The 16,739-nt window shown below is 45.7% G+C and overlaps 1 protein-coding gene and 1 pseudogene across 5 annotated transcripts in view; both read right to left on the bottom strand.

Moving 5' to 3' along the window:
* Positions 1–16,739, bottom strand: part of Zfand3 (zinc finger, AN1-type domain 3) — a 205,785-nt gene that overhangs the window by 17,037 nt on the left and 172,009 nt on the right. For all 5 annotated transcript variants that reach the window (NR_151443.1, NR_151442.1, NM_001356265.1 and 2 more), the window contains one exon: positions 1,057–1,224. Coding sequence is in view for 3 of the 5 variants with exons in the window: in NM_001356265.1 (NP_001343194.1) it covers positions 1,057–1,224 (168 nt within the window). In the remaining 2 variants the exon portion in view is untranslated. The remainder of the gene's footprint in view (positions 1–1,056; positions 1,225–16,739) is intronic.
* On the bottom strand, positions 14,998–16,354 carry Tuba-rs1 (tubulin alpha, related sequence 1; annotated as a pseudogene).

Below are 16,739 nucleotides of genomic sequence, written 5' to 3'. Positions count from 1 at the left end.
CTGCCACACACCTAGTCACTGCTGAGGAGGAAACAAGCATATTTCTACCTCTCTAGTCAAGAGACAAGCAGTCTGTATAATAAGGGCAAGGAGAGCTAACAGAATGCAGAGCTGAAGACCAGCACAGCTCATCTCAATACAGAGCAAGAACCTGCAACCTCAGGGACCATACGGACCTGTCAGTATGGAACAAAGCCACCAGACCCCAAAATGTCCTCAGCTTGCCACAGAACTACCCTGCCTCACTGGGCCACACCACGGGTTTTAGGGTAAGCCGAGTCTAAAACCCTGCAGTGTCTGCTCCCGCTACCCAACTCTCTTCTTTACTCACAATTCACAGCAGAAATGAATGCCACACCCCACCTTCCCTGTCCCCACAGGGAGGGACAGTGACAAACATAGACCGGTCATGCCAGGAACAGCATTTCGACAAGCCAGGCCACCCCATGCTCCCCTAGTTACACAGCTCAGACAGCTGAGGCACAGAGCAGAAAAGGTTCTCTCTTTAGAAGTCACTCAATGCCCCAAATTGAACTTGCCAGCTCCCAGTACCCTTAATGTAGGACAGCTACAGCTCAACAGAGCGCAGAGGTAAAGCCCACCTCTTAGAATGGAAGGTGGAGAATTCTCAGAGGCTGCCAGATGACAACTCTATTCCACAGACCATGGGACAGGAAAACTGTGAGCTATCATTTCATCTTTGTGCCATGATATAGGAAGAAAAGCAGAATTTGCCTGTTTTGTTTCACTGTGTGCAGGACAGAGTTTAGAAATCACATCTGCGTGCCGAGTCCTAAGAGGCAGGCGGCCCACGCTGAGCAACGGAGGCTCCACAAGGAAAGCATCTAATCAAGCCATAGCTGACAGGGGTGCGGGGAGGAGTATATTAAAAGCTCTTCCAAGTGAACGTATCTGCAGTCTCACGGCGCACCTCACAGACTCCTGTTTGTTTGTTTGTTCCTTTCTAGAGTCTTGACTGGAGAGCAGTCAAGCGCAAGTGTGTGTGAGACAGGACAGACCAGGATGGTGCCTTGGGGGTGTGGGTGGGGGGCTCACCACAGCGACAGGATCCCAGTTCCTGCTGCACCAGCTCCAGCTTGGTCTGGCACTGGAAGCAGCGGCGCCGGCTCTTCTGCTTCGACCGGCCGCTCTCCTCAGGCCGCTCGGGGTTCTCTACTAGTCGCGGTCGCTTCACGGGTGAGGCCTCGTTCTCGGACTGTGAATCTGACCAAAACAAGACATGCAGGAATCAGGATTGTTACCTGGCTGGGTAGACACAAGTCTCTCCAATTAGTTCCTCACACTGCAACCAAGTGACCCCCAAGTTGTCCTGCCTCCAACCACTGACATCCTCAAAGAAGCACCTATCGAGAGCCTGCACGACCACCTGCACCCTCTCTTCCCTCTGAGTCTTGCCCCATCCACATCTGTCTCCCGACTGCCTTGACCTCTACTCTCTGAACTGCCATGTTCTTTCCCCACAGCATTGCTCACCCAGGGCCACATGGAACCTTTCTAAGTCTTTGCTCCAGTCAAATGTTCAACTAAGTCTTATTCCCGGACTGACCCGTGTGGACGGAGCACCTGTCCCTGTCCTCTCTTCTGCCTTAGTCATCCCCCTGTGGGGAGGCATGCCCCATGAGGGCTAGTCCTGTACCCCGACTAGACAGCAGACACTAGGAAATTAGCACAGCACACGCTGGCTGTGTCTGTGAGGGAGCTGAGACTCTGTGAGCACTGCATCAGTGTAGTCAAGCTATAGAGACTGGGTGGGAAGTGGTCCAACTATGCAAGGCAGGGTCTGGCTAGGGAGAGAGGTCACTGGGGTGTGTCACTTGGAGGACTCTTGCCCTGGACTCTCCCCGTCTACCAGGATGTGGGCACGCTGAAGAGGGGGAGCCCTGCAGTATTCAATGGCCCCAAGAAGGCGATGTAAAGAAAACACCCTCCCTTCTGCAGAAACTGGAACTTCTGGAACCACACGCAAACCAACCCTAAGACCCTTGCCTGCTGGGTGTCTGTCACAGGAATGAAAACCAAATGTCCTTAGCTCTCCTGGTGGGGGGAGCTACGGGGGGTCTTCACCTGCTTAGTGATTACTGTGCCTCCTGGGCTACAAGCGGGCACTAGAAGGATGAGCGAACCCTCTACCAGTCCTTGCTCTCTACTTGAAGGGACTTTTGGGGAAGCTGGAGCATGCTGGGACACGTTGGCACAGGCTATCTCTGTACCTTCCCCAGCCTGTCCGGTGTGGAATAGACAGCGTGTCCACCGCTCTGGCCCCTGCCACCTGAGATGGACGCCCCGCACCATTCTTCAGAGGCACAGGTTCTGCTGCCAGCTCACGCTGCTCTCAGCCCTGTGTGACATTTCCCCAACACAAACCAACTGAGCAAGCCCTCCATGAGAGCAACTGAGAGAGCAAGTTGAGCCTATTCCCCAGCTCTGCTGAACCAAGCTGCCCAGACCGTTAGTGCAGTGACTAAGGCCACCACACAGGCCAGACACCCCCCCTCCTGCCTCGGCAAAAGCAAAAACAACAATCTAAATGTAAATCATTACAAAACAGCCCGACAAAAGGAATTCACCTCGAGTGAGCCACACTGCTCTCCTGGGGGTTCTTTTCAACAAAAATGGTGCTATTTGTGATAATAACCCTATTTAGATACCTAACAAAAACCCTCTACTGCATGTCCTAGTTGAAGAATATCTTTTTAAAGTAATGTCCCTTAACCTGAGATAAGAGGTGTGGTCCATACACAATGAAGACAAGTGGAAAACCTCTTTTAAATTATTTTGAGGAGGGTGCGGAGAGGAGAGGAGAGAAAAAGAGAGGAGAGGAGAGGAGAAAGGAAGAAGAGAGAGTGGCGAGGAAAGAGAGGAGAGGAGTGTGTGTTGCCCACACCACATGTATGTGGAAGGCCTCTGAGGCCAGGAGAGTTATAGTAGTTACAAACCAGCTGTGTAGGTTCTGGGAACTCAGCCCCAGTCCTCTGGAAGAGAAGGAAGAGCTCTTCTACCTCTGAGCCTTCTCTCCAGACTGAAAACTTTAACTTGGGAAGTAAAAGCAGCCAGATCTCTGGAAGCTCAAGGCCATCTGGGTCTACATAGCAACTTGCAGGTCAGCTGGGCTACAAAGTGAGACCCTGCCAATTGAATGAATGAACAAGCAAGCTAAACATAAGAGGCTACACATGGTGCTAATGTATTTATAATGTAAAAAGAGAAAAAAAGACCCTTCAGACCATGGGCCTCTCTCACCTCCACCCCTCTGTAAAATCACAGAGCTGGACTTCACAGCTTCTCTGAGGACTCTGGCCCAAATGGCCAAGTGTGCCTCCTACTGGGGAACACACACTTCTGGTTTCAGGCGTCAATAATGCTGGAGGGGAGCCCTGCAGCACTCAATGGCATCAAGAAGGTGCTGTGAAGAAAAGTATTCACATTGCATGTCGAAGTGGCTGCGACCAAAGTTCGTGTCTGCATGGTCTTATTACCAAGGTATCTATCTTCACCAAACCTGCTTTGGTGGAGCCCCTCCAAGTCAGGAGGGCCCAGGCTGGATCTCTTTTCTTACTTTCATCTAATCAGATCATGTGTCAAACAGTGCCAACAAGAATGCTAGGGAACAAATGTGCGTGGTCCAATGCTGAGATTCCCTTTAGCCGTTTAGACACCAAGATTGCATGTGTTCTTGTAGAAAACACAAAGGAGGTATTCTCAAACAGCAGCGCCTATGGAAGGCTTCTGATTCTACCAACAGTTTCTGCCTACAAAGGACTGGCCATCCTACACGACCATTGGGCCCTAGTCGTTTCTCCAAGAGCCGTGCCCTCACTTCTGTGTAAGTGGACAACCAAACCATTTATGCACAGCTGTGCTGTGAGCATCAGTCTTACAGGACTACAGCAGTAGTCCCAACCTTTCTCATGCTGTGACCCCCCAATAATAAAATTACCCTGTGGCCAACTCATAACTGTAATTTTGCTGCCATTGTGAATCATATTATAAATATCTAATATACAGAATATCTGACATGTGACCCTGAGGAAGGGTCATTTGACTTCCAAAGGGGTAGAAAGACCCACGGCTGAGAACCACTGCTCTCCACTAAGATGACCCACTCAGCAGACTGCACTCTTAGAACTAAGGCACTCTTCCCAGACACTAAGACCCTCAGCAGCAAGGCTCTGGGATACACTGACTTCCTCGGCCCTCACTGATGGCCTTACATTAAATGGGAAGAGACCCTAGCGCCCTCTAAGGCTCCCTGGTGTGAGGAGGTGAGGATTGAAACTTCCCACTGTCTGCTGCATTGCCGCCAAGGCTGATTGCACTGCATGTCACTTCTCCGTGAAGTAAGTCACTCTCCAACATTTTTCTCACAGGTCAACTTGGTGTTTTAATTAGAAGCTAATGAAATAAACAGAAGTCTACAGGCTCAGCATCATGGCTATGGAAGAATTTTATATCTCCTCTGCTAATTATTTAATGAAACCTTGTGCCGTGGGGTAAATTACCTAAATAAGAGAAACAGATGTCTATTGTACAGATTCTAATTACATAATAATGACCTAAATAATTCAACTATTCAATTATAAATTTTAAGTCAGTTTAAAAAAAAAAAGCTCTCAGAAAAGACCTAAAAATGAGTTAACAGTAAAAAGGAAAAAACAAAAAATCAAACCTTGATTATCTGCCTTCTGCTTCTGAGATTCAGCCCCTCTAACTTGTAGCATTCTCAGCTTGGGGATCAATGGCAGAGACCATCTAACTAATCTATTTGCATATGCTGAACTTGAGCAGTAAGGGTTAAATGCGGAGAGCAAGGTGAACAGAAATAACTCTCACACTCAGCTGTAACTGTCAGAAGAAAGCGCCTCAGAGGGGAGCACGCTCATTAGCAGCAGGAGGAGTGGCAGTGCCAAGGCTGATACAGTTCCCACCCCAGGAGTTCCGAGTGACTTCTAATTAAGGTCCTTCATAAAGAGCCAACAAAGCACATTTTCCCAGTGAGCTCCCCCCAGAGAACTACTCCAGGCTGGGTATGCCCACGCTGGCTGCACACCCCATGCCAGGCCCTCAACGCTGTAGACCCCTCTTCTCGGCCAGTGTTTAGCAATGACAAAGACACCACGTGAGACCTTATAGAAAACTTTCACCTATTTAACTGGTGTCCAATTGCTTGGTCTGAAGACAGCCACTGCTCATCATGTGACAGAGGAAACAAGTGCAGTGTTTTTAAAAAACAAATGTCTACAGAGAGAAATTCCTCTAATTGGACTCTGCTAGCCAAGAGCAGACAGTAACTAGCACTGAGTCTTTCAAGTAAGGCATACATTTACAACGGCAGCCTGACGGCAACAAACAGGGCTGCTCCTTTTCAAACTGTTTGTCTCTGACAGAGATCCACGTTTGCTCCATTCTGTCACTGTTCCTGTCTTTATTACTCATGTTCTCTCCTGAAGTTTTCCAAATGAATTCTGTCAGGCCTGTCAAAGCCCGCATCCCGTCTCTCTTACTCTCCTGGCGCTGTACGGCTGGCAGCCCACGCCCACTCCAGGCTGCTAACAGTGGCTGTGGCCTGCTGACAACTCAGGGGCCTCACACCCTCTGCTCCAGGCAGCCCACAGCACAGAACCCCAAAGCTAGAGACAACGAACGACAAAGAAGCAGCCCCCTTCATCCACACCTTGCACACAGGCGAGAAACAGAGGAGCCTGTCTGTCTGTCTCCGCTCCATGGCAGCTTTGAGGTACTCAATCAGTTTTTTCAGACCTATCACAGTCTCTTGACAGATTGACATTTATGATCCCAACAGCCTGTGCAGCCATCAGTAAGAGCAATAATTAATGAACCCTCACACATCACTGCTGTCTCTCCCTCCACCATTTACAGGAGCTTAAGCCGCTAAAAACCTCTGTCCGCGAAACCCACCAGCCTCTCCCTGGAAAAACTGATAAAAGAGACTTGAAAAGGGCCTGTTTCACAGGCTCCTTCCTACGCGTTGCTTTTGGAGCATGTGGAGGGATTAGATCTGGCATTTTATTCTGTGTACCCAAAAAAGAAAGACAGACAGAAGGGGGGGGGGACCAAAACCTTCAAGACAGTGAGCTCCCTCATTATCCACTAAAAACTTATTTTTGTACTTAATTCAAATGGGATTTTCCCTTTCTTATAAATGTATTATATTCTAGGGTCTAATGACCCTAGAATAGCAAACTTAAAAAACAAAACACTGCATGGACAGACCTAGATTCTAGAGGCATTCTAGACTAAGATTCTCCTGTGAAGAATGCTAGATGCCAATCCTAGATCCTAACCACCTAACACTCACCTGTTCGCAGCCCGCTGGGCAGCACAAGGCTAGCCACTAACCCCGCCCACCTTCCAAGCTATTTTCTGGGGTGGCTTCCCATGCTCTTAGGTACACGAGGGCGGGGTTCATCCTTCCACAGACCCTATAAACTCAACACAGACATCTGGCTCTTCTCTGTGCTGGTAAAGAAGATGGGGAAATTGGGTGGGGTAGCACCAAGCTTTTGAGGGGCTCTTGCCCTTGGGATACTCAAAAACCAAAACACAGCAGAATCTTCTAGAGGGTAAATGCTCTCATCTGACTGTGGTCACGGAAGCACTGGAGAAGGTGCCTTGTCCATCCCGCTGAACCCAGGGCCCAGGGCTCTCTCTAGGCTGACCCCAGCACGGTAAAGGCATCTCTTGACTAGAAGACATTATTACGAGTAGCAGCACATACGACTTTTTAGATATCTTTTTGAGTTTTCCTATGGAATGTGACACATTCCAATTCATTCTACTTATGAATATATATGTATACACACACAATCATGAACTTTTAAGAAAGGAGATTTTAAATTGCATACTACTTCTCTAATGCATATTCAAAACCAAAACCATAAAAATTTCTCTAGGCACCCAACAAACCCATATACAGCACAGAAAGGGTAGGTGTCCTGTGATCACCCCAGGTCCTCTGGAGTTTGGAGGGAAGAGTCCTCTACCTCCACAGTACCTACACACACTGGACATCTGGATAAGGTCGCCCAGACTGCAAGGTGACCTAACTAATACTACTTCCTCATCCTCTCCTTCAGCCTGACTGTGTTCCAGTGACTCATGTCCAACAGAGTCATGCAAATCAATGTATTCATTGAGTATTCATTGTTGACTAGGTCAAGTTGCTGTTTTTTTAAACTAAGGAAACTCTTATATTAATAACATAAATGAAAAGTAACAAAGTTCATTCTCATTATTAGATATTTATTTACATTTCAAATGTTATCCCCCTTTCCTGGTTTCCCCTCTAACCCCCCCCCCCCCCCAAATCCCTTCCTCCTTCCCCTGCTCACCAACCTACTCACTCCAACTTCCTGGCTCTGGCAGTCCCCTACACTGGGGTATAGAACTTCACAAGACCAAGGGCCTCTCCTCCCACTGATGACCGACAAGGCCATCCTCTGCTACATATGCAGCTGGAGCCATGGGTCACTCCATGTGTATGTACTCTTTGGTTGGTGGTTTAGTCCCTGGGAGGTCTGGGGGTGCTGGTTGGTTCCATATTGTTGTTCCTTCTATGGGACTGTACCCCTTCAGCTGCTTGGGTCCTTCCTTTACTTGCTCCATTGGGGACCCTGAGCTCAGTCCAATGGTTGGCTGAGAGCATCCACCTCTGTATTTGTCAGGCACTGGTAGAGCCCCTCAGGAGACAGCTATATCAGGCTCCTGTCAGCAAGCTCTTGATGGCATCCACAATAGTGTCTGGGTTTGCTGACTGTATATGGGATGGATCCCCAGGTGGGACAGCCTCCGGATGGCCTTTCCTTCAGTTTCTGCTCTATACTTTATCTCTGCATTTGCTCCCATGAGTATTTTGTTCCCCCTTTTAAGAAAGACCGAAGCACCCACACTTTGGTCTTCCTTCTTGAGCTTCATGTGGTCTATAAATTGTATCTTGGGTATTCCTAGCTTTTCGGCTAATACCCCCTTATCAGTGAGTGCATAACATGTGTGTTCTTTTGTGACTAGGTTACCTCTCTCAGGATATTTTCTAGTTCCATCCATTTGCCTAACAATTTCATTAATTCATTGTTTTCTCAGAATCACATCTCATTTAGTAACATCCCCAGTTTATTTGAATTGTATAACTAATGACCATCTGTGCAGGGCCATGACAAATGTCAACCAACATTAAGCATCTATCCTATGTACAATCTACAGCCTAGTAAATGGATGATGAGTAGAGTGTGAACAACACACAAAGGAGAAAACCCACCCTTAAGAGTGAACAGAATTGCCGGGCACACTCCTTTAAACCCAGCACTTGGGAGGCAGAGGCAGGCGGATTTCTGAGTTCGAGACCAGCCTGGTCTACAGAGTGAGTTCCAGGACAGCCAGGACTACACAGACAAACCCTGTCTCAAAAACAAAACAAAACAAAACCAAAAACAACAACAACAAGAGTGAAGGGAGTTGACTGGGGGAAAGATCAGGAAAAGGCATCTCCTGAGCTACCCTTCAATGTGATCAGGAGGCAGGTGGCTGTGGTCCCATGTGTCACCCACCCTGCTGTCTTCTGTTGTGCCCACTTCCTGCAAGGCACCAAGCGAGCAGTCACTCATCTATCTTCTCTTTACCCTAAGACCCTAGTGGACTGTTCTGCACCGTGAAGGTACGTAGAGAACACATCTCTGGTAGGTCGTGTCACCGCTGTTGCTATCCTGACTACCAAACTGGACTGCTGATGTATCTGTGAAGTGTTTGGAGCTGCTGCTGCTGACCTGTGAACTGAACTGCCGACTTCCAGACAACACAGATGGGAGTCACTCCAAAGAACCTTCCTAAACAGGTCCACTTTCCCCTCCACCTCCATATCCTTTCTTTCCTACTACCTCTTGTAGGTGGTAGGCTAAAAGGGAAGTTAAAGCACTTAAAAACCATTATTAAATATGTTTTGAAAAAATTAAAGTCTGGGCTGGAGAGATGGCTCAGCAGTTAAGAGCAGTGACTGCTTTTCTGGAGGTCCTGAGTTCAAATCCCAGCAACCACATGGTGGCTCACAACCATCTATAACAAGACCTGATTCCCTCTTCTGGTGTCTGAAGACAGCTACAGTGTACCTACATATAATAAATCAAAATAAATCTTTAAAAAAAGAAAAAAATTAAAGTCCTTTTTACACACAGTTATAAGAAATAGTATTTCATGTACTCTTCACCCACTGTCCCCACACCAGGCAACTTATGTCGGATGGGTATGTTTCAAGCCATGAAACACCTCCATCACCACAAGAATCCTTACACTGCATGTCTGTTGTTTTTCTTACAGAATTTCTCTGTCTAAAATGAGCACAGGCTCAGGTGCTGGAGCACAGGCATCATTACTCCAGCTGGCGTATCTGCTCTTTTAGGGCCATGCCGCCTTCCTCCAAGCCCTTGTTTCATCTGCCATAGTCACTCTCTGTCCTCAACGTCTACACCTCGGCTATCTCTAGAATACTTCCAGCAGATACACATGTACAGGGACATAGGAATAGAATCACACAACATGCAACCTTCTGCCAATGCAGTATTTTTGTTTTGTTTGGAGACAGGGTCTTACTGTGTAGTTCTAGCTGGCCTGAAACTTGCTATATAGGTCAGTCTGGCCCAAACTTACAGAGATTCTTCCATTCCTACCTCCTTAGTAATGTTGAAACTGAAGGTGTGCGTCACCACGCATGGCTTTTCCAACATAATTTTTAAAACCATTCATCAAAGTAGGCAGATATATGACTAGAGAGGCTTCCTTTGTATGTTTCTACAATAACAGCAACTGAATGATAACAAAGTACATACTATCAACATATACCTTCTAAACATTTCATGTATGTTAACTCAATTTCTGCAAGGCCACAACAGAGGGATTATTATTTCCTGAATCTCACAGATGGGAAAACCAACACAGAACTTCCCCTTCTCAGCTGGAACTCTGTAGTGCTGGGTTGTGAGCCAGGAAAACCTGCCTGCGATCCTAACGCTATCCCCATGGCGGCTGTCACGTGTGAAGACTATTGCTGCTCTTCCAAAGAGCACCTTATTACCAGGAGGACGCGTTTCTCCTGCTCTTCCAAATGCAGGCACAGTGGTCCTACAACAAGGGAGGGAAGCAGCTCTGGCTCACAAGCTGACATGAAGGCAAGGCTCCTCTCATTGCTGCAGACCCTGACCACAACCATCACCAGCGTCTCTGAGGAAGATGTCTGTCAAGCAACTTCATTCACTGCTCTTGGAATATGATTTATATGATGTTTGACTGTGTTCCTCTCATACCTGCTCACAATACTCTGGATTTCTGTAATCATAGCAATTTAATTCATATAAAATCATCTTTATTCTACCACATCTACATGATGTGGTAACTGGTGCTGTCATAGTTTGGGCTTAATACTGGATTTCGATCACTATCCTGTTACTGTGGGAATATCCATAATCAGTCTGTACTGATTCCTTGTACAATACAAACAGCTCAGGACAAGTTAGGTAACTCCATTTGAAATTCTATTTTAATAATCAAGAAAGGTAAAACAGGCCACCTAAGCTTTCCACGGACCTCACACATCTAGTCAAAGGTACTTCTCAACTCTCTGACAGCCTCTTCCAGCTTATATACCAAATGGCCTATAAAAGCAAACACAAAGGCCAGCAGCCTACACACCCAGGAACTTCTGGAAACCTACGCAACAGCATCCTGGTTTGTTAAGTGTCACTTCTACTTACAAAGAGGGCATCACCAAGAGCTACATCCCAAGAAAGGCAAGCTGGTCAGCAGTCTAACAGGTTAGCAATAAATATACCAGTTCTCTTCTGAGGCCTTACTCAGCCTAGTGTGACTTCCTGATTTTGGTGTCTTCATTAGCAAAACCTGTCCCTGTCAGCCTTGCTGATTGAGCTATATCCGCAGACTGCCCAGATTTCATTCAGACTGAATATATAATCTCCTCTTTTTATGACCTACTAAGGTACCTTAAGAGTTCAATGTTACAATGCACTGATTTTCACCCCCTTCCCTTCTTCCTCTTGCTCCAGCCCCCGCTCACTCCAGCCCTGCTTGCTCTGGCCCATAGGTTTTTATTTGTTTCTCATTACACATGGTTGTGAGCCACCATTTGGCTGCTGGGATTGGAACTCATGACCTCTGGAAGAGCAGTCAGTGCTCTTAACCGTTAAGTCATCTCACCAGCCCAATGCACTGATTTTTAACAACTATCAAAAAAGCAGAACACACCATAGACTAAGGGTACATTCCTGAGAAGACAAGAGAGGGAAAAGAAAAACTGAAACTCAAGAAGCTGGGGCAATTATTCAGTTGAATATTTGTCTAGCACAAACAAAGCTATGGGTTTGATCCCCAGTACTGCATAAACCAAATATGGTGAATATATCTGTAATCTTAACACTCAGTTCGGCCTCAGCTATGTAGTGAGCCTGAGACAAGCCTGGGTCACATGACATCCTGCTTATATGGGGGTGGGGGTGGCTGGAGAGATGGCTCAGCAGTTATGAGCACTGGGTGCTCTTGCAGAAAATCCAGTGTCAATTCCTGGCACCCAATGGTGGCTTACAACTGTCTGTAACTCCAGTTCCTGAAGCTCCCAACACCATTTTCCAGTTTCCTCAGGCACCAGGCATGCATGTGACACACAGACGTACATGCAAACAAGACACTCATAGATGTCAAATATTTTTTTCTTAAAAAAAAAATAAAGATACACTCAAGAAAGCTGGGCATGGTGGCCCAAGTTTAGAATCCCAGCACTCCGGAAGTAGAGGGAGAAGGGGAAAGAAGGAGGAGGAGGAGGAGGAGGAGGAGGAGGAGGAGGAGGAGGAGGAAGAAAACCCCAAGAGAAATGTCACTACTTATCAGCTGCATGCCCTCTAGTCCTCAACTACAAATCAACGATGAGGATGAAAACCACAAAGCTGGATTCACAAGAACAGACTCGCATGTCTCATCTGCTCTCTCCTTCAGTGCTACCAAAGAGGAAGACTTCAGTCTTCTTATCTTCAGGGGACACGTCCACATGTTCATTTTCATGTCACTGTATACAGGATGGATGACACTGTTTGCATTTAGTTTCATAAAACGCAAATTTAAGGGTTAAACTTCCTAAAAATGTGGAGTAAATGTATGCCCCAATTCTATTAAGTCTATAGGTTTTCCTAAGTTTTCTTCCTGTTTCAGACAGAGGGTAACACTGGTAACTACAGTGACTTTTCCTTATTGCTGTCTAATATTTGGAAAGAGTTAAGAGGAGAAAGACAGAAGTCTTAAAGGGTTATCCTCTAGTATCCTGGTCTCCAGAGCACCAATGACTTAGCCAGCAGAGAACCTAAGCTTTGTTTTTGTTTTTAAATCAAGAAGACTGACACACTGTCTTTTATGTAGAAATACAACTGTAGGAGTGGGGGAGGGAAATAGATGAAGATAAATGGAATATTATTTAGGTTTCCTAACTTATTTTAAAATCATAAATAACACTAAAGGTCAAGTACTTACTTACATTCACGCTCTCCTTTCTTGGAGTACTTTTTTAAAAAAAAGATTTATTTATTATTATTATTATTATTATTATTATTATTATACATAAGTACACTGTAGCTGACTTCAAACGCGCCAGAAGAGGGTGCCAGATCTCATTACGGATGGTTGTGAACCACCGTGGGATTGCTGGGATTTGAACTCAGGACCTATGGAAGAGCAGTCAGTGCTCTTACCCAGCCATCGCCCCAGCCCCCCCTTGGAGTACTTTTTCAATCTTCAATTGTTTTACCTATTTGACTGGCAATGCCAGCTTCCAGGCAAGGTACAACATTAGCTACATTGCTAGCTACACTGATGCTCAACAAGCAACAATGAAGGAAGAGAGGACAGGGAGGGAGGGACGGAGGGAAGCAGGCACTCACTTCCTCATGATGGCAATCTTGCCATGAGATGCTGGCATCCATGGGATGAGTGCTACAGGTTTAATGAAAAGGAAAATGTTTGAACATTTGTATTTTGCTGTTTAAAGAAAATCAGTTTGAATGCATGACTGAGTGGATGCTAAAATCAAACTGCTGATTTGTTTTTAAACTATTTTGGTTTCTAATTTAGCACTGAGCTTACTACAGTCCCTCTTCTGAACTATCACTTAGCTGCTTCTACCTCAAATCTCGTCTTCGGCTCATTACTGTCGGGGTAAATCCTCAAGCCTATAAGTAATACCCAAGGGGCCACAGAAAAAATAGCATCTGATGTGAGTCTCCAGTGACCCTAACTGCAAATTTCTCCCCTGTGCCCAGAAAGAACACGGTACCCGCATCCATCCTTGGGGTTGCAACCATGACGAACACTGCAAGGGTGCAGGGTTTAGGAGAGCTGGAGAAAGCCACCTCAGGACACAGCCAAAACACAGTTATAGGGAGCAAGAAGCAACCTGGGGATCTGTAAAGGAAGCTGCTGCACAGTGAAGGGGAGGAGCTAATGCATACCTGAAACATAAGCAGACCAAGGGCCTAACATTTTAACCTCAACTTTTGACAAATGATTCATCAAGATGTCCACACTTTAACCAACACACTAAAAATACTATGTACTACATTAAAGTTAAATTTTAAGTTCTGAAAATTGTACCCTAACCATATAACACTGAGTCTTGGCTTTAAGAATTAGACATTTAAGAGTCTGTATAAAAGACTACTGTCTGTAACGTACTCACATAGCAAGAGATATAAATATATATGAGGAGAGAAACGTGCAGAAGTAGAGTCCATGTGTTAAAACGTTAACTCTATAGAATTGTATGAGAGATACCTGGGAATTGTCTACAATCTCCTAACCTTTCTGGTAAGGCTGAAATTATGTTCAGGAAGAAAAATCTCACATGTAGTTATATTCCAGAGTAGCTGAGCTTGCCAATGACTGGCAGGAGAGCCTTCTGACTACTTCCCAGAAACACTGACCCCACTCAAGGTCTGATGGGAAAACTTGTGAGCGCCGGCTGGAACTGATACTCAGCAGGGAGGTTGGAGCTCACACCTTTCCAGGCTTGTGAAGCCAACTTGTACTTCTAAGTTTTCCTTATGATTTGTCTCAGACTTTGACGTGTCACTCCTAGTCAGTATCCCTCCAAACTCAGTAGGATCTGTTCTTAATTGTGTCAATTACTATAACTGCTATTCTAGGAATGAGGAAGGCCAAGATTTTAAATGTGATTTTATTCCTCTACAAATGCATTTATCTATTAGATACTGAAAAAGCTTTTGACACAATCCAATACCCCTTCATGTTAAAAGTCTTGGAGAGATCAGGGATACACGGTGCATAACTAAATACAGTAAAGGAAACATACAGCAAGCCAATGGCCAGCATCAAATTAAATGGAGAGAAACTTAAAGCAATTCCACTAAAATCAAAGACAAGACAAGGCTGCTCTCTGCAGCTATCCAATATAGTGTTGGAAGTTCTAGCCAGAGTACTAAGACAGGTAAAAGAGATCAAGGGTATACAATCTGGAAAGGAAGATGCCAAGGTATCTCTATTTGAAGATGATATGATAGCATACATAAATGATCCTAACAATTCTATCAAGGAACTCCTACTGCTGAAAAACACCTTCAGCAAAGTGGCTAGATAACAAAAGTAACGAAAGAGAGAGAGAGAGTGAGAAGAAAAGAACAGAACAGAACAGAAAAGAAAAGAAAAGAAAAGAAAAGAAAAGAAAAGAAAAGAAAAGAAAAGAAAAGAAAAGAAAAGAAAAGAGGGGGGGAGGGGAGAAAAAAAAAGAGAAAAAGAAAACCAAATTATAAATAGGGAGATTTTTTTCCCCCTTAAAGCTTTTACTTTGAGACATCATGGAAAAAAATCTTAGAGTACACATGCAGAAGTGATCACAGAACAAAATGACACACTAGCATGGATGCCTGTTACCAATGCTGGAACTGAACATGATGCAGCAACTAGTATCCCTGTCCTCCTCCTCACCCTCAGCTTCAACAGAACCCATACCAACCTCCTCATAACCCTTCTCTAGGGCAGCCATGTCCTCACCCACACACCAGTGCACAAAGGCACGCTTGGCATGCAACAGATCAAACTTGTGGTCTACAGGAGCCCAGGCCTCAGCAATGGCTGTGGTGTTGCTCAGCATGCACACAGCTCTCTGGACCTTGGCCAGGTTGCTCCAGGGACCACAGTGAGGCTGGTAATTAATGCCAACCTTGAAGCCAGTGGGGTACCAGTCCACAAGCTGGATGCTGCACCTGGTCTTGGTGGTGGCAATAGCAGCATGGATATCTTTGGGAATCATACCACTGTGGTACAATAGGCAGCAAGCCATGTATTTACCATGACAAGAATCACATTTCACCTTCTGGTTGGCTGGCTCAAAGCAGGCACTAGTAATCTTTTCTATAGAAAGCTGCTCCTGGTAGGCTTTCTCAGCAGAGATGACAGGAGCATAAGTGGCGAGAGGGAAGTGGATGTGAGGGTAGAGCACCAGGCTGGTCTGGAATTCTGTCAGATCAACATTCAGGGCTCCATCAAAGCTGAGGGAAGCAGTGTTGGAAGACACTAATCAGGCTAATAATGCGATAAAGGTTAGTCTAAGTCGGGCACTCAGTATTGAGGTTTCTAGACGTGTTATAGATGACTTCACTGTCTATCATGAAGGCACAATCAGAGAACTCCAAGGTGGTGTGGGTGATGAGCATGGAGGTGTAGAGCTCAATCATAGCAGTGGAAACCTAGGGGACAGGTTAATGGAGAGCTCCAGCTCGGATTTCTTTTGGTAATCAACAGAGACCCTCTCCATTCCAGAGCCAGTTCCCTTGCCAAAGCTGTAGGAAACCAAGAAGCCCCAAAGACCTATGCAATGATTAGCCAGTTTGCAAATTCTGTCCAAGACAAGGCCAATGAGCTCCTTGCAGTGGTGTAGTGGCCGCGGGCATATTTACTGGCAGCATCCTCTTGGCCTGTGATGAGCTGCTTAGGGTGGAAGAGCTGGTGGTAGAGACTAGTGTGAACTTCATCAATAACTGTGGCTTCCAGGGCAACAAAAACTGCCCAAGGCACATGCTTGCCAGTGCCCGTCTCACTGAGGAAGGTGATGAAGGAGTCCTCTCTTCGTCCAATGGTCTTGTCTTGTCACTTGGCCTCTGGCCATCAGGCTGGATGCCAACTTTCAGGCAGATCAGGCTGGATGCCAAGTTTCAGGCAGGGCATTGCCAATCTGGATACCAGCCTAGCCAACATGGATGGAGATGCACATATGCATGGTAGTTAGAAGTCAAAAGTGACAGAAGCAGACACCAAGTCTGGTTACTGTTTCTTACAGCTAAGAGTCGAGCTAAGTACCGCATTGAAATTGCAGATGCTTTAATTATGGTAAGCTAGGTCATTTGAAAAGGAATTATGGGCAAACCATTCCTAGAAACAATGGTTTTTCTAGAGATGATCAATCCAAAAAGATGGTCCCAGATTTCTGGATGGAGTATGCAGAAGAGGTGGCAAAGGCGGGTATTGGACAAATGAATGCAGGTTAACAAGGCACAGGCAAAATAACCCTATCAGGATCAGAGAAACTCATCCACAGACCAATTAAAAGATTTAATGCCTACTAATATAATCAAGGACAGAGCAGCTTCAATTGGTACAACAAAAAATTCAGAAGAGACCAGAAAACAAGTATTTTGGCAAAATGC

This window comes from Mus musculus, chromosome 17 (assembly GCF_000001635.26).
Source record: "Mus musculus strain C57BL/6J chromosome 17, GRCm38.p6 C57BL/6J".
Lineage (NCBI taxonomy): Eukaryota > Metazoa > Chordata > Mammalia > Rodentia > Muridae > Mus > Mus musculus.
This window is presented reverse-complemented; position numbering and strand designations above follow the sequence as displayed.